The 21,874-nt window shown below is 71.3% G+C and overlaps 1 protein-coding gene across 11 annotated transcripts in view; it reads left to right on the top strand.

Annotated features, from left to right (window-relative positions):
- The window catches only part of BRSK2 (BR serine/threonine kinase 2), a 48,514-nt gene extending 27,048 nt beyond the window's left edge, over positions 1-21,466 (top strand). Inside the window, exons 2-22 of one of the 11 annotated variants that reach the window (XR_004950982.1) lie at positions 500-594; positions 1,628-1,713; positions 3,297-3,437; positions 3,901-4,017; positions 4,596-4,629; positions 4,799-4,867; positions 5,063-5,209; positions 6,253-6,284; positions 6,582-6,746; positions 6,850-6,947; positions 7,023-7,173; positions 8,773-8,838; positions 10,680-10,740; positions 11,432-11,639; positions 12,282-12,330; positions 15,538-15,661; positions 17,093-17,273; positions 17,389-17,478; positions 17,657-17,751; positions 19,432-19,479; positions 21,185-21,246. Coding sequence is in view for 7 of the 11 variants with exons in the window: in XM_036221340.1 (XP_036077233.1) it covers positions 500-594; positions 1,628-1,713; positions 3,297-3,437; positions 3,901-4,017; positions 4,596-4,629; positions 4,799-4,867; positions 5,063-5,209; positions 6,253-6,284; positions 6,582-6,746; positions 6,850-6,947; positions 7,023-7,173; positions 8,773-8,838; positions 10,680-10,740; positions 11,432-11,639; positions 12,282-12,330; positions 15,538-15,661; positions 17,093-17,273; positions 17,389-17,478; positions 19,432-19,479; positions 20,737-20,957 (2,183 nt within the window). In the remaining 4 variants the exon portion in view is untranslated. Of the gene's footprint in view, positions 1-499; positions 595-1,627; positions 1,714-3,296; positions 3,438-3,900; positions 4,018-4,595; positions 4,630-4,798; positions 4,868-5,062; positions 5,210-6,252; positions 6,285-6,581; positions 6,747-6,849; positions 6,948-7,022; positions 7,174-8,772; positions 8,839-10,679; positions 10,741-11,431; positions 11,640-12,281; positions 12,331-15,537; positions 15,662-17,092; positions 17,274-17,388; positions 17,479-17,656; positions 17,752-19,431; positions 19,480-20,736 lie in introns of all 11 variants that reach the window. The other 10 variants (XR_004950983.1, XR_004950984.1, XR_001597121.2 and 7 more) reach the window with 10 other exon arrangements.
- The last annotated feature ends 408 nt before the right edge of the window (positions 21,467-21,874 follow it).

Genomic DNA, 21,874 nt, shown 5'->3' with positions numbered 1-21,874 from the left:
CTGGGAGAGCAGTGGCCTGCACACCGGTGTCTGGGCTAAAAGGAGGGTGATGGGTGGGGTCGCAGGGGCCGTGCTGGCAGGAGGGCCGGTCGGGCCTGGCGGGCGGCGGCCCTCCTGGGCTGGGGATGTCCTGGCTCCCCTGTGGGGGTGCCCGGGCAGCTGGAGGCCTGGCGAGGGGCTCTGGGTGTCACAGGCCTGCACAAGACCTAGGACTCCAGGAGGCCAGAGGGCCTGCGCGTGGAAGAGGGACGTGGCGAGGGGCAGGGTGACACTCGGACGCGGAGCTGACCAGGGGCGTGGGAGGGCAGACCGTAGCCCAGAGAGCCCGGCCTGAAGGGCACTGGGAGGCGGGCGCAGGGGCAGGTGGGGCCCTGCTGGTCAGGGCCCTGGGCGGAGGCCAAGGCCACCCCCAGGGGCACTCTGGGGAGGACCGTGCTGCCGGTCCTCGAGGCCCTGGGTGTGGCCCAAGACGGAGTGTGACAGGCTTCTCTCCCCACAGGTCTCGTGAAGCTGGGGATTCACTGCGTCACCTGCCAGAAGGTGGCCATCAAAATCGTCAACCGGGAGAAGCTCAGCGAGTCTGTGCTGATGAAGGTGAGCGAGGAGCCGGGCCTGGGGGGCCGGGGCGTGGGCTGGGCTGCGGCGAAGCCCGCCTGGGGGGCCCGAGTGTAGCGATGCCTGCCCCCCCCCTCCACGGCTCAGTCACCAGCACCTGGGCTGGTCCAGGCTCCAGCCTCGGCCTGTAGTCTGGCGTGGTCCGGCCCTGTGCCTCAGCTGCGCCTGCTTCCCCAGTTAGAATCGGAGCAGACCTCTGCTTCTGAGGGGCACGGCGGCGCTTGGGGGCGCAGATGGCGGCCTCGGCTCTGGTCTGCCCGCCCGCACTCGGGTGTGGGGCCGCCCTCTGCAGGCAGGTGGGGCTCCCCGTCCAGCAGCCGCACCCCGAGCTCCTACCCGCGGGGCTGCCTCTTTGCTAGTCCCCTGGTGAATTCACTCCTCCTTCCCGGCCCTTCCCTCGCTCATCCAGGGCTGGATGGGGAGCAGGCCTGCCCTGCGGGGCGCTGGGGGCACGGAGGTGGAGGCAGTCACAGGTGCTCTGCTTAAGCGGGGGAGGGCCAATGGCATCAGTGAGGACCCCTCTGGCCGCTGGGGACAGGCCCTCCTGGGGAACCCCTAGGGACCAGAGGTGGGGAGGTTTAAGGGGAGGTGGCGGTCACCTGGATGGGGTGGGGACAGTACAGGTGCAGGGCAGGTGGATTCTGACCCTGCCTTGGATGGCGCTGGGCTGGGAGCCTGGGCTCGCGCTGGAACCCTGAGCTTGACCCCCCCGAGACCTCTAGGTGGAGGGACAGGAGCTCTGGGATGGGGGGGCTGGGGATGAGATTGGAGAACACCCCCCTGAAGGCCTGGAAGTGACCAGGTGCGGCTGGGGGAGGGGCCTGGAGGCGGCCAGGCCCCTGTGTGGGGACAGGCCGGCCCTGCTCCAAAGCCCCACGTTGGCCCCTCTGTGTCCCCAGAGGGTGAGGGCGGGGTCTGCCCTGTGGTCCCTGCTCACACCACAGCAGGAGCGAGTGGTAGAGGGATACAGGTGTGAGGGGACGGTCCCCCACGTGACGCCCTGTCCCCACAGGTGGAGCGGGAGATCGCCATCCTGAAGCTCATCGAACACCCTCACGTCCTAAAGCTGCACGACGTTTATGAGAACAAAAAATATTTGTAGGTATTGCTGGGCCGGAGAGTTGGGGTGGCCAGAGGGAGGGCTGGGGGGCTGGGGCGGGGACAGGCGGCCCTCGGGCCGTGGGGCCGGGCGGCGGGTCTCAGGCCGAGCCCCAGGCTGTCCCATCACTGCTCCTTGACGAGACGTGTGGAGACCGGCAGAGCCACCGGCTTGAGCCACCGTGGGAGACAGGGCTTCCCGGAGGAGTGGGCTGGGGCGGGGGCCCAGGGGCAGGAGCCAGCTGGGGTCCCAGTGCCGCACGAATGGCCCCACCGAGGATGGGGGACAGGAGCAGGGACACCAGTCACCACCGGCCTGTGGGAGGCAGGGTGGCCCTGGGGCCACCGATGCTGGTGACCCAGAGGAACTCAGCCACCAGCAGAACCATGACACGGGGACACAGGCCTGCTGCATGCCGGCGGCTTGCTTTGCAGCGTGGTGGTGACCTCCCATGAGTTTGGGGTGCAGGCAGGCACCTCCACATACAACGTGCAGGACACCGGTCACCCCCTCGCTTCTATCAAGGACAGGGCGGCAGGCAGAGCCCCCCCCCACGCCCCTCTCCGCAGACCGGTTCCCTGTGCCCTGGGGGCTGCCCCACCCCGACTCACATCCTACAAGACCCTTCTTCCCTGGAGACAGCTATGCCCCTTGCTGCCCTGTGGCCCACACACTCATCGCCACCAGCCCTTGTCCAGAGCCATCCTCTCCTCATGTCCCCCTCCCCCAGCAAGACACCGCCACCCACCCAGGACTGCCACCCTCCCGGGTGTGGGGGTGGGTGTGCTCAGTGCCCCACCCAAGCTCCTGAGGCCCCGAGTTCCTGGGACCACCCTGCCACACCCCAGAAACCAGCGCCCTCAGGCTCCACCAGGGACACGCTGGCTTGTCACTCACCACCTTCAGAGGGGCGTGGAATTCCCCAGCCACTGTCACCCGCCTCCCTGTCTCCTACCTCCCGGCCTCTCCTCCCCCACTCCATGGCCCTGCACAGCCGCCCAGGGGGTCCTTGGTCTGTGGACCCTTGGTGACATGATGCAGAAGGGTGGGGCACAAAGGCACCGGGGGTGCCAGGCCACAGGACCCCGGGCAGGCTGGACCCTCCGCCCCAGAGCGTGGGCCCTGTGGGGTCCTTGTCCAGCAGCCCACCCCCATGCCGGCCCTGCTCCAGACACGCTGAGGGCGGTCACCACTCAGGCCGGCCTCCCACCCCACCCTCCCCTGGATGCTGACACTGGGGGCCACCCTGGGGTGCCGGCGTGGCCTGCTCCAGCCCCCTTGCCCGCACTTTTTGAGGGCCAGGGCTCTGTGAGGGCTGGGAGCCCCACTTGGGCTGGCCAGTGGGGCCAGAAGGGCCAAGCCCCAGCTCCATGACGGTCAGCGACCACAGCAACCCTCTCATCTTGGGGCTCAGTGGCTCCTCAGAGGGCCCCTCCGGATGGCGGGAAGCTGCCAGGAGGCAGGCGGGTGGGGGCCGCCGCACGCTGAAGGCGGCTGCAGCCTCTGCGCAGCGGGGTCCGGGCTGGGAGGGGACGGGGTGCACCCAGCACGCGTGCGCACCACCGGACGCCCACCCCCGCAGATACTTGGTGCTAGAACACGTGTCCGGCGGGGAGCTCTTCGACTACCTGGTCAAGAAGGGGAGGCTGACCCCCAAGGAGGCCCGGAAGTTCTTCCGGCAGATCATCTCGGCGCTGGACTTCTGCCACAGCCACTCCATCTGGTGCGTGCGCCCCCTCCCCCCAGGCGCCCCAGCCCCAGGTGCCCGGTCCTCCAGTGCCCTCTCCCGCAGGCGGTCCGACCCCCGCTGACCCCAGCCCCATCGGGAGCTTCCTGCTGGGAGCCCTCCCACCGCTCCAGAAACCCCGCCTTGGCTTTGTCAGGGGTCCTGGGGAACAAGGCCCCTCGGTCTGGTGGCTCCAGGTTGGTCTCGGCCTAGAGCAGGTGCAGCGAGGGCGTATGGGACCCCAGGGAGTAAAGTGGCGCCTGCCCAGGGCTCCCGGAGCATATGGTGTGACCAGTGAGCCCCTGCCCTCCATCCTGCGGACCACGCAGCCAGCCCGCAGGCAGGCGACTTCCGATTGGCTGCCTGTGACATCACCGTGCTGGGCTGCCATTGGACCAGTGCTGTGAAGATGCGGTTTCGGGCGGGACCCCGGGTCAGCCTGCACTCGCATCCCTTCCAGCCACAGGGATCTGAAACCAGAAAACCTTCTGCTGGACGAGAAGAACAACATTCGGATCGCGGACTTCGGCATGGCGTCCCTGCAGGTGGGGGACAGCCTGCTGGAGACCAGCTGCGGGTGAGCGGGCGCCCCCTCCTGGCCAAGGCCGGTTCTGCAAGGCCCCCTAGTCCGGCCCCTCCGCCCCGAGCCCCACTCCGGCACCCCACAGCCTGGGCTGCAGGCAGGACCCATGGTCCAATTCCTGGCGGTGGCTTTAACTTGCAGTCCAGTGAGGGGGTGGCAGGCGACCCGCCCTTTCCAGATCCTCACTGGGCTCTGGAAGGCGCCTCCCGCCCCGGCGGCTGCCCGCCCTGCGCGTACGGGATGGAGTGCGGGCCTCCGGCTCTGCGCACGCTCAGTGGTGGTGCTGGCTTAGGATCCCGGGTCCATGGCCTTGGACCAGGACTGCAGAGCAGCCTTGAGTGGGACCGAGGCTCCAGGCTCCTAGGCCCGTCCCTCCCCAGAGCATGGGGTGGGGGTGGCACCAGACCCCCGTGGGCTCATGGTGGGCCGACGGCTGCGCAGTGGGGCATCGTCCCCAGGCGGAGTGTGCGGGGGGAGCGGGGAGGCACCCTCTGCGCCCGCTGCGGGAGGTCATGGCTGGGGGACAGTGAGTGGGTCCGAGCCTGCGCCCTGACTGCTGCGTTTGCCTTCAGGTCCCCCCACTATGCCTGCCCCGAGGTGATCCGGGTAAGTAGTCGTCGTGCCCCACAACCCCCAGTCCCCGCCTGTCCGAGGGTTTCCTCCCGCCCCCTCGCGGACCCCCAGCCCCCGGCTCCCTCTCAGACCCTGCGCCTGGGCCCCTCATGCCCCGCGGAGACCCTGGGCCTGCGCCCGCCAACCGCGCCGCCCTCCGCAGGGGGAGAAGTACGACGGCCGCAAGGCGGACGTGTGGAGCTGCGGGGTGATCCTGTTCGCGCTGCTGGTGGTGAGCCCCCTGGCCCTGCGCCGCCCCTGCCGCACCCAGCTCTGCCGCACCCAGCTCTGCCCCCGTCCTCGCCCGGCCCCGCACCGCTTGCCACGCCCCTTCTCGCCCCGCCCCACCCGCCGTCTGCCACGCCCCTTCTCGCCCCGGCCCGCCCCAGTCCCTCCGCCCCGCGGTGACCCTGTCCCCGGCCGGCAGGGGGCGCTGCCCTTCGACGACGACAACCTGCGGCAGCTGCTGGAGAAGGTGAAGCGCGGCGTGTTCCACATGCCGCACTTCATCCCGCCCGACTGCCAGGGCCTGCTGCGCGGCATGATCGAGGTGGACGCGGCGCGGCGTCTCACGGTACGTGCGCGGCGGGCGCGGGGCCCCGGTTTCAGCCCCGCGACTGTTCCCGGGAGGGGCCCACCTGTGCCTGCGAGTGTGGTACAGGGAGCCCGGGGTGTGCACGGGCGTGCACATATACCAGAGTGCATGCACAACCGTGTGTGTGCGCGCGAGCGCGGGGGCATGTCCGTGTGGGTGGGCACCTGTGCATATATAGGTTTGCGTAAACATGCACAGGTGTGGTGTGCACGTGCATGAAAGTGTATGCACAGGTGTGAACGGGTGCAAGGCTGTCTGTGCGTGTGCAGGGGTGAGTGGGCACACTCTGGCTGTGCACGGCTATGCATGCACAGGTGTGTGTGCATGTGAGAACATGTGTCCAGGTGTGCCCCCTCCTGGCCTGTGCCTGCGGGTGTGTTTCAGAGTGCTGGGTGTGCCGGGGGCCCAGCCCCACCCCACACCTCCTGCTGGCCAGCCATTGGACTGCAGGCGGGCTGGGGGGCCAGAGGGAATTCCCACTTCTAAAAAACACTTCGGCCAGCCTCTCGGGGGTCAGCTGGTTCCAAGATGGCAGGTCCAAGGGTCCAGGGTAGCAGGACTAACCGAGGCTGACCTTCTCCAGGAGGGGAGTGGCCCAGTGACCAAGAGGCCACCTTCCGATGGCCTCTGAGCCTCCTTCTCACACCTGCGCCCCAGCTGCCCCCACGGGTGGCCAGGCCCTGCTGCTGCTCTCCCAGCTCCTCTCCCTCGGGCCACCTTCCCAGCCCCGCCTGCAGTCCCAGCATCCTTGTCCTGGGGCGGCAGGGACAGCGGCTAGCCTAGAGCCTCAGGGCATGCAGCCCCTCCCCATTCTCCTACAGACCTCTCCTCTCCCCTGCGCCCCCCCCCCCGCCTTCTCTCCATCTCCATGCTCACCCTCTTCTCCCTGCCCCCAGCCTCCCCCGCATGCTCTCCTGCACTCCAGTCGCCCCCACGGCCCCCTCCCCGCCCCTGCACCCCCTGACCCCCTGACCTGGGCTCTCTCCTGGCGCCTCCGCACTGACTCCCTGTTTCTCTTGCAGCTAGAGCACATTCAGAAACACACGTGGTACATGTAAGTAGCCTTCCCGCCCCCTGGTCACCTGTTCCTCTGCCGCTGTGGCCCAGAGGACCGGCTAGGGACGGCAGGGGTTGGACCGCACCCGGTGCAGGCCTGTCCCAGCCTCGGCCCAGCTCCCCCAGCTTTCGGGGCCCTCTGGCCAGCCGCGCTGGGCCCGGGCAAGACACGGGGGTGTGCAGGGCCGGGCACAAGAGAACAGCGGGCTCACGGGCCACAGCAAGGGCCGGTGGGGTGGGGGGGCCGCCGGCTGGCCCGAGGGGCGTGACCGTGGCGGCACCCTGTCGTCCGCAGCGGGGGCAAGAACGAGCCGGAGCCGGAGCAGCCCATCCCCCGCAAGGTACAGATCCGCTCGCTGCCCAGCCTGGAGGACATCGACCCCGACGTGCTGGACAGCATGCACTCGCTGGGCTGCTTCCGCGACCGCAACAAGCTGCTGCAGGACCTGCTGTCCGAGGAGTGCGTCCCGTGCGGGTCCCTGGGGGCGCAGGGGCCCACGGGGCTGGGGTGCATGGCCCCCGGCCTCGCCCGTGGTCGCCAACCCCTCGCGGTCCCCCCGCAGGGAGAACCAGGAGAAGATGATCTATTTCCTCCTCCTGGACCGGAAAGAGAGGTACCCGAGCCACGAGGACGAGGACCTGCCCCCCAGGAACGAAATAGGTACGAGGCCCCGGGAGGCCCTGCGCCACCCACCAGGCCCCGGGCTGCCTGGCCCTGACCTCCGTCTGCTCGCAGACCCTCCGCGGAAGCGCGTGGACTCGCCAATGCTGAACCGCCATGGCAAGCGGCGGCCGGAGCGCAAGTCCATGGAGGTGCTCAGCGTGACGGACGGCGGCTCTCCCGTGCCCGCTCGGCGGGCCATCGAGATGGCCCAGCACGGCCAGAGGTGCGTGCCTTCCGGGAGCTGCTGGTGCCCTACCTGCCGGTGCCCCAGCCTGGTCGGCACTGGCACCCCCGCGGGCCGTGCGGGGCCTGGCCTCACTCGCCTGTGCCTCCCTGGCCCCCGGGCGAGGCCGGGCTGGGCTGGGCTGCACTGGGCTCAGCTGGGCAGGGCTTGGCTGGCCTGGGCTAAGCTAGGCCGTCCTGGACGGGACTGGGTTGAGCTGGGCTGGAGATCAGACTGGGCTGGGCTAAGCTGGCCCGAACTGGACCAGACCGGGCTATGCTGAGCTGAGGTGGGCTAGACTGGATGGGACTGATCTGAGTTGGAGTGAACTGGACTAGACCAGACTCAGCTGAGCGGGTCTGGATCTGACCTGGATGGGGCTGAGTGGAGCTGGACTGGACTGGACGGGGTGGGGCTGATCTGAGCTGGGCTGAACTGCAGTGGACTGGGCTGAGCTGAGCCGGGTCGGGCCTTGCTTTGTTGGTCTAGGCTGAGCTGGGCTGAGCTGAGCTGGGCTGGGCCGAGGTGGGGTGGTCTGTCTGGGTCACCCACAGCTATGCAGGAAGCAGGAATGTGGAATTCTGGGGGAGATGAGCAGGTTTGGGCTGTCCCCAGTACACCGCCCTGGGGGAAGGCGCGGCTTCCTAGCCCCCGGCTGCATTGGTGATGGCTGGGCGAGGTCCTCGGCAAGTCGTCACCCTGGCGCCAAGGGTGGCCTGTCAGGGTTGAGGCCCATTGTTCCTGCCCAGGCAGGGGCTCAGCCACCTGGGGTCTGGGCAGCCCTGGCCTCTGACCAGCTGGGTACCAGAGCCTGGGCTGGCCAGGGCTCTGGAGGAATTTGCCAGCAAATGGGAACCACTGGGCAGTTGGGCCACCATCGGGGTTATGCTGAGCTGGTGGTCCTGGGCCCTCCCCAGAGAGCCGGGCTGGTGCAGCCTCTGGCTGGGGGTCCTGGCCCTCCAGAGCCGCCTTCCAGGTCTCCAGATAGCGCTGGGCCGGAGCAGGAGGAAGGGCCCCTGCTGGCCACACTCCGGCCCTGGCTGTGCCCAACGTCCTGCTCCTTGTGGGTGCACCTCTGCGCAGCCCGCCTTCCCACGCCTGGCCCCGGCCTCCCGTCTGACCCCTGCAGGGCTGGCTGAGTGCTGCCCCCACCTCTCCCACTAGCCTGGGCCTCGGGGCGGGGCTGGGCGTGGAGGCGACCCAGTGGCGGCTTCTGCTCTGCTCCGCAGCCCTGACAGCCATGGGCGCGGGGTGCTGGATGACCCAGCTGGATGGGCACCAGGAAGACCCCTTCTCCGGCATCTCCTGCCCTGAGGCTCCCCCTTCTGCCCACTTGGCACTGTGTCTGGGCCGCCTGCTGGGCTGCAGGTGTCCTGGGCTGGTGGCGGGCGCTGGGCGTCCTCCAAGGGCCACCCTGCCCGGCAGGTCCCCAGGGAGCGCACCGAGGCCCTGGCACGCCCCTGCCCGAGGTCCCCTGGCATCCACGTGCCCTGGCCCGGGCCAGGCGGGCGTGCCCGGCTCCGAGCGCGCGGAGGCCGGGCCCGGGGCTGCCCACAGCCGGGGCAGTAACTCTGTTTTCTCGCTTTGTTCCTGCTATAGTAAAGCAGTGTTCAGTAAAAGCCTGGATATCGCTGAGGCCCACCCCCAATTCAGCAAAGAAGACAGGTACACACCCTGCCCACCCGCCCCCGCCCCCCAGCCCCCCAGCGACGTGGGCCTGGTGGCAGGGCTGGGCCGCAGGTGCACCCCGCACCCTCCCCTTTGGCCAGGGAACCTTCGGGCCAGCCGGGGGACAGCTGGGTCAGGCCAGGCTGAGCCCAGGAGGAGTGGGGCAGCTGGCGAGGCCGCCGGCCGGCCGAGACGGGCCGGGAGACCCACGGTGCTCCCCCTGCCCTGGGGCCCCAGGGGGCTGCAGGCGTGAGGCCCTTTCTGGCCGCCGTGTCCTGTGGGCCTCAGGGCCCTGGCTGACCTCTCGCGGAAGAGGCAGCCCAGGCACTCGGCGGTCCTGAGTCCACCGACAGGCTGCTAGGCTGGTGTGACGGTCGCGGGGCTCTCTGCACTGCCGGCTTTCCCGAGTCCTGCTGCTGCAGAGGGTGGGGGTTGCCAGGCCTTGCGGCCCTGGCCCCCGGGGTCCCAGCACCGCCCCGGGCCCTGGCGCTTTGGGCTGGCACTGTCGTCTGTCTCCGTGGCTGCGGCCGGGTCCCCAGGGTGCTGTTAGACAGGAGGGGTGGACGTGGCCCCCCCTTCCTCCTGGTACTGCACTCTGCTTCCTCGTGCTGGCCTGACAGGGGGCCCCCGACACGGGGCCTCACCGTGACGGCCGCCCCCGCTGGCCCGTGGCTGCTGGGGGCACTGGCCGGGACTGGCCATCCCCCCGGCTTCCCTCGCCACTCCTGAAAGCGTTGGGGCTGGGCCTGCTCTGGGCAGGCCGGCTGGGGGCCGGGGCAGGGTCAGTGCACTCCAGTTCCCTGGCTGTGTCAGGCGGAGAGCTGGGGGGTCAGCGCCACGGGGCTCTGCTGCTCCCCAGGGCCCACAGGCCAGGCTGTGGGCGGGCAAGACCCCTCTCGAGGCTGCACTGGCTGGGGTGGGCAGGCCTGGCCGGGCAGCGAGACCAATCTTTGCCCTCCTCTCCGGGGGCGGCCCGGGCCCCCAGTCACACTTACTCCTCTGAGGACGGCAGGTGCCGGTGCCCAGGGCCGAGCGGGCGCTTGCTTCCTCCGAGGCCGCATGTGTGGTGGAGGGAGGCCCAGTGGGCCCAGTTCCTGTCCCGAGGCGGCGGCCACTGCAGGCCTGTCTGAGCCCGGCACACTGGGCCAGTGGCCTCCCTCTGGCCGAGGCCCAGGCCCGGTCTGCGGGCCCGGTGGGGCCAGTGGTGGACGAGGCCCTCGGTCCCTGCCAGTGCCCACCCAGCCCCGTCTCGCCCAGGCCGCCACGGTGTGAGGGACAGGGCCGTGGCTGGCCTGCCAGGGCAGCTGTGGGTCGGGCGGGTGGGCTGTGGGTGTGGAAGGGCTGGATAGTGCCCAGCCGGCCGGCACACGCTGGGGTGTGAGGCCCTGGCTGAGTGCCAGACTCGGGCCCTGTGAGTGCCGCCTCGGGGGTCAGGCTGGCCTCGGGGCAGCTGCAGTGTGGCCAGTGGGCCTGGCACGGGACCGCCCTCGCCCCTGTCCACCCAAGCCCCGGACAGACCTGTGAGAAGGGGTCGAGCTGCCCTGGGCCGCGGGCCCTAGCCACGGGCAGCTCCCGTGTGGTGGGGATGAGTCCCGAGGCCACAGCACCGGGGCGTCGACAGGACCCCAAAGGGGCTGTGGGGCGCCCGGGCCTGGTGGGAGGGCGGCTGGGGACAGCGGGACAGCCCCGGGCATGGCCGCGTGTGCGCCGGGCCGGGGCAGCCCGACGGCTCCCGGCCAGGTCTTTGGGCCTCCGGGACAGTGCACCTGGGGCGGGGGCGGGGCCGAGAGCCCACGGCTCTTCCCCACCTGAGCCCCGCTCCGCACCTGTGTCCCCAGGTCCAGGTCCATCAGCGGCGCCTCCTCAGGCCTCTCCACCAGTCCGCTCAGCAGCCCCCGGGTGAGCGACCCCGCGCGCCCGCCCGCGCCGCCCACGGCGAGGTGGCGAAGCCCGGGTCGGGTGGGGGGGGGCTCGCGGCCGCCGGGCCCGCCGCGTGGCTGCCGCTCTCGCTAACTGCACGTCTTTTTTGTTTTGTTTCCTCGTGTGTCACTTGTTTTCTTTTGTGGCGAACGCTCCCACCCCACACCTGCCTGCGCCCACTGGCCCCGGGGACCCCGGCTTCTTTCTGGTGCTCCTGGTGCTGCGCGTGCATGCGGGGGCGGGGTGGGTGCGTGCATGGCTGGCCCGCGCTGCTCCCCCGCCCTCCGCGCCTGCCCCGCAGCCTGTTAGGAAGTTTGTCCTGCCCCCCCCGCCCCCCGAGCTCCCCTTTGTGGCCTGCACCCCGGCCACCTCCGTGGAGCCCGAAGCTTGTCGGAGCGCCCCTCGGCCCGGACACGTCCTCGCTCCGCAGGCCGCCCCTCGGCCCAACCCCAAGACCCAGACCTTGCCGAGCAAGGCCAAGCTCACCGACAAGCCGCTGCAGGGCACCAAGTCCAACCCGCTCCCGGCGGGCACCCAGGCCCGGCCCCCCGGCCCTGGCGGCCTCGGCCCCCAGCTGGCCCTGCCCCCGCGGCCGGCCATCCTGCCGGCCCCCACCCGGCTCCAGCCCACCAGGACTGAACCGAACACCAAATCTGTCCCCACCATACAGGTGACCCCTCACCCCTCTCCAAGGGGCAGTCCCCTCCCCACCCCCAAGGGGACGCCCGTGCACACGCCTAAGGAGAGCCCGGCGGGCACGCCCAACCCCACCCCGCCGTCCAGCCCCAGCGTGGGAGGAGTGCCCTGGCGGACGCGGCTCAACTCCATCAAGAACAGTTTCCTGGGGTCGCCTCGCTTCCACCGCCGGAAACTGCAGGGTGAGCATGGGGACGGGCAGGACAGGAGGCGGCCCCCTGGCCCCGGGGTCCGCCCTGCCGCAAGCGGCACGCAGCGGTCCGTGTCCACCAGGCCAGCACGGGCCTGGGCGGCCTGCCCAGGCGGCCACATGTTCCCGAGCCCACGTGGCACGGACCTGCCCGCCCGGGCGCCTGGCCTCAGAAGCCTCCTGGGCCTTTGCCTGTGTTCAGCCTAGTGGCCTCCACTGGGCAGCAGAGGCGCCATGGACAGGAAACCCGCCCGGGCGCCAGAGGTCAGCCTGCCCCTGTGTGCTGGGCGCCCAGGGTCAGTTGGCACTGCCCGGCCCCCCCGGGCACACTGGCTGCAGTGCCCAGCTGAGGGGCGGGGCATGGGGACCCAGTGTCATCTCTCGGGGGACAGCAAGGCTGGCTGAAGGCCGGAGCAGGCATAGTCCGATTTCAGCACCAGAGGGCAGGACAGCTCCTCACGGCCTGAGGCTCCTGAGGGTTCCCCCCACTCCCGGCCAGGAAGCGGGTGGGGCTGGCCAGTGCCCTGGGTGCCACCGACAGTGTGTGGGGTGCGGCCCCAGGAGAGCCGCTGCGGCACGGGGGGCCCTGGCGGAGGGCAGAGGGTCACCACGCCTTCTCTCCCTGTTGGCACAGTTCCGACTCCAGAGGAGATGTCCAGCCTGACCCCAGAGTCATCCCCAGAGTAAGTGGTCCCCCCCCCCCGAGGTTGAGTGGGAGCCGTCAGCCTCTCTCCTGGCGCTGGCACAGGTGTGCAGCAGGCCAGGGGACCCCCCCGAGGGCTGTGGCACCCCAGTCCCCCCACTCCCCCCCGTGGTCCCCGCCGGCCTCGGCCCCTCCTCCCTGGTGCTCACATGGCCCAGGCTCCTGCACTTTGGATGCTAGGCGGGGAGCGGGGCCTAGGGTGGTGGGGGCGCTGCTCGGGGGGAACCCAGCTCTGCTCAGAAGCCACGGCCTGGGGTAAAGGGCCAGGGCCGGCTGTAGGCGAGGGAAGGTAAAGCCCCGCCTCCGAGTGACTGCGGCACAGCTGCTGAGCCCTTGGGGGCCTGGCTCATGCACACTCGCCTGGTCACAGCGTCCGGCTGGACGTGCTGGGCACGGGCCACTGGCAAGGCCCGGCCAGCAGTGCCCGCAGCCGGGGCCTCCGCCGGGGAGGGGCGCTGGGCGGAGCGCAGCCCTGAGGCGGCCGGAGGGCGTGGGGCCGGGGTCGGAGGGTGTCGAGGCGAAACAGGGTGCTGGCCAAGGAGGAGCAGCAGCCGGGACACCGTCGGGGGGGGGGTGGCCGCGGCCGGGGGCAGGGCGACTGCGTGGGTCACCATCGTGCGAGAGGGAACAGCGGGGCCGCACCCCCTCCCACACACCGGACGCCGAGATGCGCCTCCACGGGCATGGGGGGCGGGTCGCCAGAGTCACGTGGCGTCCGTGGCGAAGGCCTTGGAGGACGCGGCCCACACGCAGTGGCCTCGGGACCGTGGGCGGCAGGCAGAGCCCTGGCCTGGCGAGGGCATCAGGCCAGGGGCTGAGGGGCAGCTGTCATTGTGCTGCCTGAGTGAGTGAGGCGGGGGCCAGCGCCCCGTGGTGGCCGCCTTCAGCGTGAGCGCAGCCAGCGAGCCCAGGGCCAGGATCCCGCTGGCCCCGCCCCCTCGTCCCCACAGCCTCCCGCTGTCCGCGGCCGCTCTCCCGGCCACACTCGTCACATCCGCCGTACTGTTCAAGAAAGTCTAAAAAGCACCCAGAACGGCCTGCGTCATCATCGGGTGGCCCGCAGCCTCTCTCCGCTCCCTTCGAGTCCCCGTGCAGGCCTCGTCCCCTGCCCAAGGGTCCAGCGGTAGGGGACAGACGCAGTGGCCCTGGGGGACTCCGTGCTGTTCACCCCAAGTTTGCGCTCTGGGCCCGAGACGGCCCTCGGCTGCCAGGAGCCCTGCTTCGGCCAGGGTCCCCGAGAACCCACCAGGAGGTGTTCGGGGCGGGGGGGGGGCCTGTGCCACCACCGTCGCCGTCGAGAAGTCCTCCTCCGGGAAACCTCGGCAGGCGCTGCCTGGACGGGCCGGCGTGTGCTGGATGGAGCTGGGCTGGAGCTGGCCGCTGCACTCGGGGACGCCCGCCGCGTGGGCAGAGTGCCTCTGAAGAGGCAGCGTCCCACGGGGGACCGCACCGGCCACGTGGGCACGTGCGGCATGTGTCACGGGCCACCCACACTCGGCCCGGTGGCCGTCCGGCTCGGCCAGGCTGCTTTCCGACCGGGGACTGTACTTGCCAGATGCAAAACGGCGGGGGTCAGCGCACAAGGCGGCAGGTGGCCGCGGGGCAGGGCCTTGGGGGAGGGTCTCGGAGCGGGGTCCGCGCTCGTCCACCACGGCAGGCGGCCAGGGAGCCGGCAGGACGCAGGGAGGGAAGCCGGAGTGGCCGAGTGAGGCCGCGGCGCCTGGAGGAACACCTATGTCCACAGCTGGACCTTGCCGTCCTGCCGTGGGGTTCCTGGGCCAGGCAGTGGTGGCCCTGGCTGACAAGTGGAGAGGAGGGTCAGTCCCCAGCCTGTCATGGTGGCCGAAGAGCAGCTCCGGAGAAGGAACCGAGCCTCACGGCCAGGAAAGCTGCCACGGTGCCTGGGGCCGGGCCGGCCAGGCGCTGGACGTGGTGGCTGTGGCCGCCACCTCCTGGGCCCCGGCTTCTGCATCGCTGACCGCCAGGGCGCGCAGGGCACCTGGTGGGCGGGGCCTGGGCACGTCCACACGGTGGCCACCGTGGAGGTGGCCAGGCGTGTCGATGACGGCTGCGTGATAGACTCCAGCACATAGTGGCATGCACGGCGCACACCCAGCACGGCAGTGCCCAGGCCGGAGCCGGTGCGCCCGGCCGGGCCTCCCAGGCAGGGCCGCGGTCCCCTAGGGCTGGACGGGGCAGGACTCAGGTCCGTGTGGGCCTCGCCACCAGCCAGTTCCTCCAGAAGGCAGGGAGGCCTGCTGGCACGACGGGAGTCAGCCCTTCGTGACCTAATCGCGGAGGCCATGTCCCTTTTTCCCGTGTCCTGGTCAGAAGCAAGTCGCGGCCCCACCCGGGCCCGAGGGAGGGGCCTGCACGGGCGAGACTCCCAGAGGTGGGGCGGGGCCAGGCTGAGGGGTCTCTCACACTGGTATGCACTCCCTCGGAGGGGGACAGGGGGACGGCCCCAGACGCAGGACACAGTGGCGAGACCAGCATGGCTGACCGAGTGCACCGAGGGCAGCCTCGGGGGCTGGCGAGGGGCCGTGCAGGGCTGCCGCCAGCCTGGGGCTCTGCAGGTGTGGCCCCCGCCCCGCCCAGCACAGCGGCTGGGTACCCGGGGTTCGAGGTGACCTCTTTGTGCCCTGGGCTGGGGCAGAGGGAGGCCGGCAGCTGGACAGGAAGGTATGGAGGCTGCCCCGGGCCTGGCCACGTGCCCCCCATCCGTATCTAGGCAGGGTCCCTGCCGGCACCTCCCCCCACCCCGCCTCTGCACTCCTGTGCACCCCACCCCCGGCCCCAGGGCGGGGTGCGTGCACAGAGGGTGCTCAGGGCTGCCACATGGCCACCTGCCTAGACCACGGCGGCGTGACAGAGGAACACAGCTGGGGGGTGGGGGGGCTCCAGGGGGTGCTGCCCTGGCCCCGGCAGTGGGGGTGGCGGGGTATCAGGCCTAGGGCTGTGGTAGGTTAGCAATAGGGCTTTAGGATCAGAGCCAGAACGAGGGGATCAGGTCCTAGGGGGTGGGGCGATCAGGGACGAAGCAGGCGGGGGTCAGGACGGAGCGGTCAGGGGCGGGGCGAAGGGGGTTCTGACTAGGGCAGTGAGCTGGTTCCCAGCCGGGAGGCCAGGGCTGGCCTGTCCCCCGAGGCACAGTGTCCGGGTGCCATCAGTCCCCCGCCCCCCGTAGGCTGGCCAAGAAATCCTGGTTTGGGAACTTCATCAGCCTGGAGAAGGAGGAGCAGGTGTTCGTGGTCATCAAGGACAAGCCGCTGAGCTCCATCAAGGCCGACATCGTCCATGCCTTCCTGTCGGTGAGCCTCCCTGCCCCCCTCCCCGCCTGGGGGGGCGGCTGGCCTAGGGGGGCTGCTGGCCTGGTGGGGCCGCTGGGCTGGGGGAGCCGCTGGCCTGGGGGGGCCGCTGGCCTCGGGGATCCCTCTCTGAGCAGCCCAAGCTGTGGGCTGGGCAGGGCCACGGGGAGCTAGCAGGTTGGGGTGTTGACAAAGCAGGTTACACTGTGTACGGGCCCCACTGGGGCTGGGCCGTGATGGCAGGGTCCCCGGTGACAGGGATGGGCTTTGGGGGGTGACGCCTTCCTCGGACTGGGGGTGACATGCAGGGAGCCTCAACACACAAGGGGCATGCCGGGTCCCGTAAAGACGCCTGAGGCCTTGGGAAGGGTCCCCAGGGGCCTGTTTCTGGGGTGCCCTCCGCCCACCCCCACAAGCTATGGCCTCCTGCAGCCCCGCCCCCCCGAGGCCCGGGGCTCTGAGGCTGGCGGGGCCCAGGCCCTCCATGGGTCCCAGTGGTCGGCCGAGATCAAGTGCACGCAGCAGGAAGCCCTGAGAGCTTTCTGCTAGTCCCGCCAGGGGCCGCCCCGCCTGTGTGCCCCGCCTGTGTGCCCCGCCTCGTGCTGGGCCCAGCGGCCCCGGCACCCCGCTCAGGCTGTGCCATTGGGGGTGGGCGGGGTGGGTGGCTTCTCACTCGGCAGCCTCACCCCCGGCAGCCTGGTCGTGAGGACTCCTTGGCACTCCCAGCAGAGGTCCCCAGGGCCGGGGAGGACAGCACCAGGCAGGGGGTCAGCCCCATGCTGGACGCGAGCACCTGGCCCCCAAGTCCCCTGCACCCTGCTCCTCCTGGGACACCACGAATTCCTCCCCTGGGGACAGGGACTCGGCCGCCGGCCTCTTCAGCGTCCCTGTGCGGGCTGGCCCTTCTGCCCTCGGGGCCAGTGACACGTGCTCCCGAGGGGCAGAGCCCTGTCCTGGGGGTGACCCTCCGAGGCAAGGCCGCGCCCCAGGTCCGCTGTGACCGGCATCGCACATGCCGCCGAGCGACGCGGGGGCTGCGGGCTGCGGCTCCCAGAGCCAGCGGCACGGCGATGGCTGTGTGGCCTCGGCCCCGGAACCGGCAAAGGCCTTGCCCCTCGGCCCCCACTGCTGCTCCGCGGGGTCCCCAGTGCCCCCCACCCCCGTCCTCTCGCCCCTCGCTGTCCCACCCGGTGCCTGTGCTCCTCGTAGAGAGTCCTGCCCTCCAGGTCGGGTCCCAGTCTGTCCTCCGCTCTCAGCTCGTGGTCACACTGTGGGGGGACAGGTAGGGCAGGCGGGGGCTCACGGCGCCCCGCTGGCTGCAGCCTGGGCGGCTGAGGCTCTGAGGGGCCGGCTCCGGGGCCCAGTTTGCGACTGTGGACGGGGCGAGCCCCCGGCGAAGGCCGGGCCACGCTCACGCCGCCCTGCCGCCCGCAGATCCCCAGCCTCGGCCACAGCGTCATCTCCCAGACCAGCTTCCGGGCCGAGTACAAGGCGACAGGGGGCCCGGCGGTGTTCCAGAAGCCGGTCAAGTTCCAGGTGGACATCACCTACACCGAGGGGGGCGCGGCGCAGAAGGAGAACGGCATCTACTCCGTCACGTTCACGCTGCTGTCCGGTGAGCGGCCCGGACGCGGCGCCAGGCCGCGGGTGTGGGACCCGGGACCTGAGGTGTGGGGGTGGCGCCTGGGCCGCGGGGACGGGCTCCAGGCATGACCCCCCGTCTCCCCCAGGCCCGAGCCGCCGCTTCAAGAGGGTCGTGGAGACCATCCAGACCCAGCTGCTGAGCACACACGACCAGTCCTCCGCCCAGCATTTGGCAGGTGAGGCGGGCTCGGCCGGGCTGGCGAGCAGGCCGTGGCCTGAGTGCCCACCCCCCCGCCCCAGCCGTGTGCGCCCCCAGGGAGCAGGGTCCCCAGCGCAGTGGGCCGGCCATCTCTGCACACCCAGGGAGGTAGGGCCCAGCACACCACACTGAAAGGCGCCTCTTGTCCACTGTAGAACCCCCCCCGCCAGCACCAGGACTAAGCTGGGGTGCTGGGCTTAAGGGCCAGAAGGTGGCCACCAGCTACGAGAGTAGCCTCTGACGCTGGCAGGTAAGGTGTCCGGCCCCGCCGCCGGGGCGGGGAGGGGGCTGTGGTCAGGTCCTCTGGCGAGAGCCACAGGTCTAGCTCCTGGCCCTGGACAGGCCACACAGGCCCAGACCCCAGGCTGAGTGACCGGATACAGGGCAGCCTGGCCTTGGCCCAGCAAGAGTAGGCACTGGAAAGGCAGTGACCAAGGGCCCGCCCAGAGCCCTGAGCCCCCTGGGGGTCCCGTGGCGCCCACGTTGGGTGACGTGGTGGGACCGCCCGCCACGGTCTGGCCTTGAGCGGGACAGAGGGGGCCTGAGGCCCAAGTCAAAGCAGTGGCCCCCCAGCTGGGCCTAGCGAAGCCACACAGCAGCAGGGGCCGCCCAGGCCTGGTGGCGCCGGGGGCCCGGGGGCCGTGCTCAGTGTCGGGCGGGGAGTAGGCGCACCGGCGTGGGTGTGGGGGAGCCCACGGCAGTGAGGGGGTGTGGTGTGCGTCTGGACGGCGATGAGGTGCCGGCTGCCGTGAGGCCCGTTCTGGGGTGTGGGGTCTGGGGAGCACAGCGTCCAGCCCAAGCCCTGCCTCTGCGAGCGCCCTGTGGCCGGCCGGGGCCTCGGCGGGCCCGTGCCCAAGCCTGCGGGCCACCTCTGCGCTTCTGTGTGGGCCCGAGGGCCAGTCAGGCCGCCCGTCCGCCCCGCCATCTCCATTCCATCCTGTGTCGCCCCTCCCCCCAACGTCCCCGCCCACGGTGGGCCGGGGCTGCGGCCCCCCCACCACCCCGGCCCCGCCCGGGAGCCAGGCTGCCTGGGAGCAGGTGGCCACGAGCCCCTCAGGGCCTCTCCGAGCAGGGCGGTGCTGACAGGGAAACTGAGGCTGAGGGGGGGCGGAACTCGCCTGGGAGGCGAGCAAGGCCTGGGGTGCTGCCCAGAGGGCGCCTGTGCACACAGCCGCCCCAGAGCAGGCCTGAGCCCAGACCCGTGGCCCCGGGCTCCGGCGCCATCTCCAGACCCCAAGCCCGTCTCCCCTGCGTCCCTCAGGGAGCCCGGCCGTGCCCTGGCCTCGCCGCCAGGCCTGCCCCTGGGGTCTCCCCGTGCTCCAGCCGTCCCCAGCTCGGCCCTCCTACTGGACGCTCTCGCCCAGAGCCCCCGTAGCAGCGGGGTAGAAGGAGGGGCCCTCGGGCACCAGGCCAAGTGAGCTGGAGGCCACCCCAACGGGACCCCCACCTCGCCCAGCCAGGGGAGGCCGAGAGGACCCCTCCCACTGGGCTTGGGCCCCAGTCAGTCTCGAGGGAGCAGGTAGGGGAGGCTCAGGGACGGGGAGTCACCGAGGGGCGGGTGGAGGTGATGTGGGTGGCCGGAGCCCTGGCTTCTCGGCTCCGGAGCACGTGTCCTGGGTCCAGGGCAGGAAGGACAGAGGGGAGGGAGGGCCAGGCGGCCCAGGACGCCTGGCGGACAGGGCCACGTCCCGTCCGTCCCGTGCGCAGGCTCCGTCCACTGGCAGGAGGTGCCCCGGCGCCTGCGTCCTGAGTCCCGCCCCCCGCCAGTCTCCGCCGCTGGCCCTGGCTCTGGGCCCCCCACGCCCAGCCCCCCCCCCCCGGCTCTGCCCCTCGCGGAGGGCCTGGCCAGCAGCGGCGCCCTGCAGAGGACCTGGCGGTCCCGGGGGAGGCTGTTCACACATGCCCCCCCTCTCTCCGTTCTGTGCTCCAGACACCACTAACTGTGTGGGCATGATGACGGGGAGGCTTTCCAAACGCGGTAAGAACCCCTCACGGGCACCCGGCCCTCGCTTACCGCCCCCCTTGCCGCTTGCTCCCGGCGGGGTGCCCCCAGGGCCGTCCTGGGTCCCTGTGTAGCTGGGGGCTCAGGCACGTACCTGGGACCCAGCACAGGCCCCCCCCCCCACGTCCAGCCGCCCACCTGTCAGGAGCTGTCCCTGTCACCCGCCCGCCAGGGCAGCCACGGGCTGGGCCCTGGGATCAGGCCCAGGTAGAGAGGGCCCCAATGCTCAGAGCAGGAAAGGGGTCCTGGGCCCTGAGGCCAGTGAGGGTCACGTGTGCGGGCTCTGGCCTGAGTCGGGATACGCCAGACCGGGCCCTCTGTCCACTGGAGGGTGTGCGCCTGCTGAGCTGCCCCCCTCGGCACCACGCCTGGCAGGGAGAGAGGGGCTCCGCCCCGCGAGCGCTGAGCTCAGGCGGGGGTCAGGCCGAGGAAGCAGGTGCGGCGCCCGTCAGTGCACCTGGACAGGGCGCGGGGACCCCGGCCCGGGGTGCCCGTCACACCCCCGCCCCTCCGGAACTCTGGCTGCCTGCCCCCAGGCCCCTCACACCCACGCTCTCCATGTCTGTCCACCCATCCGTCCATCTGTCTTGTCTGCTGCTGACCTGTGTCCCCTGTGTGGCCTGGCTGGCCAGGGCAGGAGTGTGGCAGGCAGGCCGGCTTCGGCCCCCCGCCCAGGCCGGGACCTGTGGCCTTGTGCAGAGAACCCGCCGCAGGTCCCAGGGTCCCGCTCGGCCCTGGGCTTGTGGCAGCCCTGACTTTAGGCCTCTGTCTTGAGAGTGGGGCTGGCCAGCCGGCAGGGCCACAGGGCTGACCCGGGGGCAGGCCGTGTCTGGTGCCCCATCTCCATGCAGCTTAGTGCGCAGCGGGGAGAGGGGGCTGCAGGGTCAGGCCTGGAGAGGGGGGAGGGGGCCCCCCGACGCCTAGGGCTCCAGGGCCACAGCTCCGAGGCCCGCGAGGTCCGGCCTTCGGTCCCCACAGCGCCAGCCCCTCCTGCCAGCCCCCCGCACACAGGGACCCCCGCCGGCCGCCTGCCCACGCCCCACCCCGCCCGCCCGCCCCGCCCCAAGGCCCAGCACAGACCTCGCCTCCCGGGGTCTCCTCCGCCGAGGCCCTTCCAGGCCCTTCCGTTCATTCGTCTGTTTGTTCTTTCTCTCTCCTCCCTCCCTTCCTCTTTCTCCCCGTTTTTCCTTTTTTCTTTCTCTTCTTCTCTTTGTCTCTGTTCTGTGTACCCAGGCAGCCCACTGAGTAACTTCTTTGACGTAATTACACAACTTTTTTCAGACGAGAAGAACGGGCAGGCGGCCCCCGCCCCCAGCACGCCCGCCAAGCGGAGTGCCCACAGCCCACTCGGTGACTCGGCCGCTGGCCCTGGCCCTGGAGGGGACGCCGAGTACCCAACGGGCAAGGACGCGGCCGAGACGGGGCCACCCGCCGCCCGCCGCGCGCAGCCTTAGACACATAGCCCCCCGCGCCCCCCGCACGGCCCCGACGGCGGCCGCCCTGCCTCCCGCCCGCCGCCCGCCCTGTGTGGCCCCAGGGCCGCACCCTCCTGTCCGCCCAGACCGGTGAAGCCGGGAGGGAAGGAAAGGGGCAGCGAGGGCCGCCCGGCCGCTCTCCTTCCTCCCGAGGTCTCTCCCTCTGCCTGTCTCTGACAACGCCACTGTTTCCGCTCTGATACCAGGAATTATCCCGAAAAGCTAACATGTCACCTCCACGAGGCCACCCTCTGGGCGCCGCGCCGGACCCCGGCCGACCGAAGGCAGCTGCCGTGGACCTGCCCTCCCTCCTCTCCAGCCGCCCGCCCGCCCCCCGCCGCCTCCGTCCACCTGCCCGCGGTGCCGCAGCCGGCGCCCGCTCCGCATGGCCACGGGGAGGACCGGCCTCGCGGGAAGCCGCCTCCAGCCCCGCCGACCAGACTCGCAGTGACCGGAGCCCTCGGCCGGTCCGGCCTGCCCGGGCCGGGGCCTGCGTGGGCGAAGTGGCCTCCGCCCGGCCCCCTCCGCCCTCTGCGCCCCTCCTCCGTCCACCGCCGCCCACCCCGCTGCTGATCCGCACCCCACTCCTCCGCAGCTCGGGGGACTGCAGGGCCCGGCGCCTGGCCTCCCGTCCCGCCGCAGTGGACCTGGGCCCGGGGGCCGCGGGGCCGCCCGCCCGCCCCGGGCTGGCCGAGGAGATCAGTGTTATTTATTTGCCGTTTAACTTATTGTTTCTTTACTTCTGTTCAGGGAGGGGCAGCAGCGCCGCCCTGGTCCGGCCGTCTGTCTGTCTGTGTATCTCGGGCGGGGGGGTCTGGGGCCGAGCGGCCCCGAGGACGGAGCCGCGGGAGCGCCGGGGTGGCGGGGGCAGGCCGGTGGATGCCGCGCCGGCGAGC

The sequence above is a fragment of the Rousettus aegyptiacus genome, unplaced genomic scaffold (assembly GCF_014176215.1).
Source record: "Rousettus aegyptiacus isolate mRouAeg1 unplaced genomic scaffold, mRouAeg1.p scaffold_m13_p_5, whole genome shotgun sequence".
Lineage (NCBI taxonomy): Eukaryota > Metazoa > Chordata > Mammalia > Chiroptera > Pteropodidae > Rousettus > Rousettus aegyptiacus.
The sequence above is the reverse complement of the archived record's forward strand: the minus strand, read 5'-3'. Positions and strand labels throughout refer to the sequence as shown.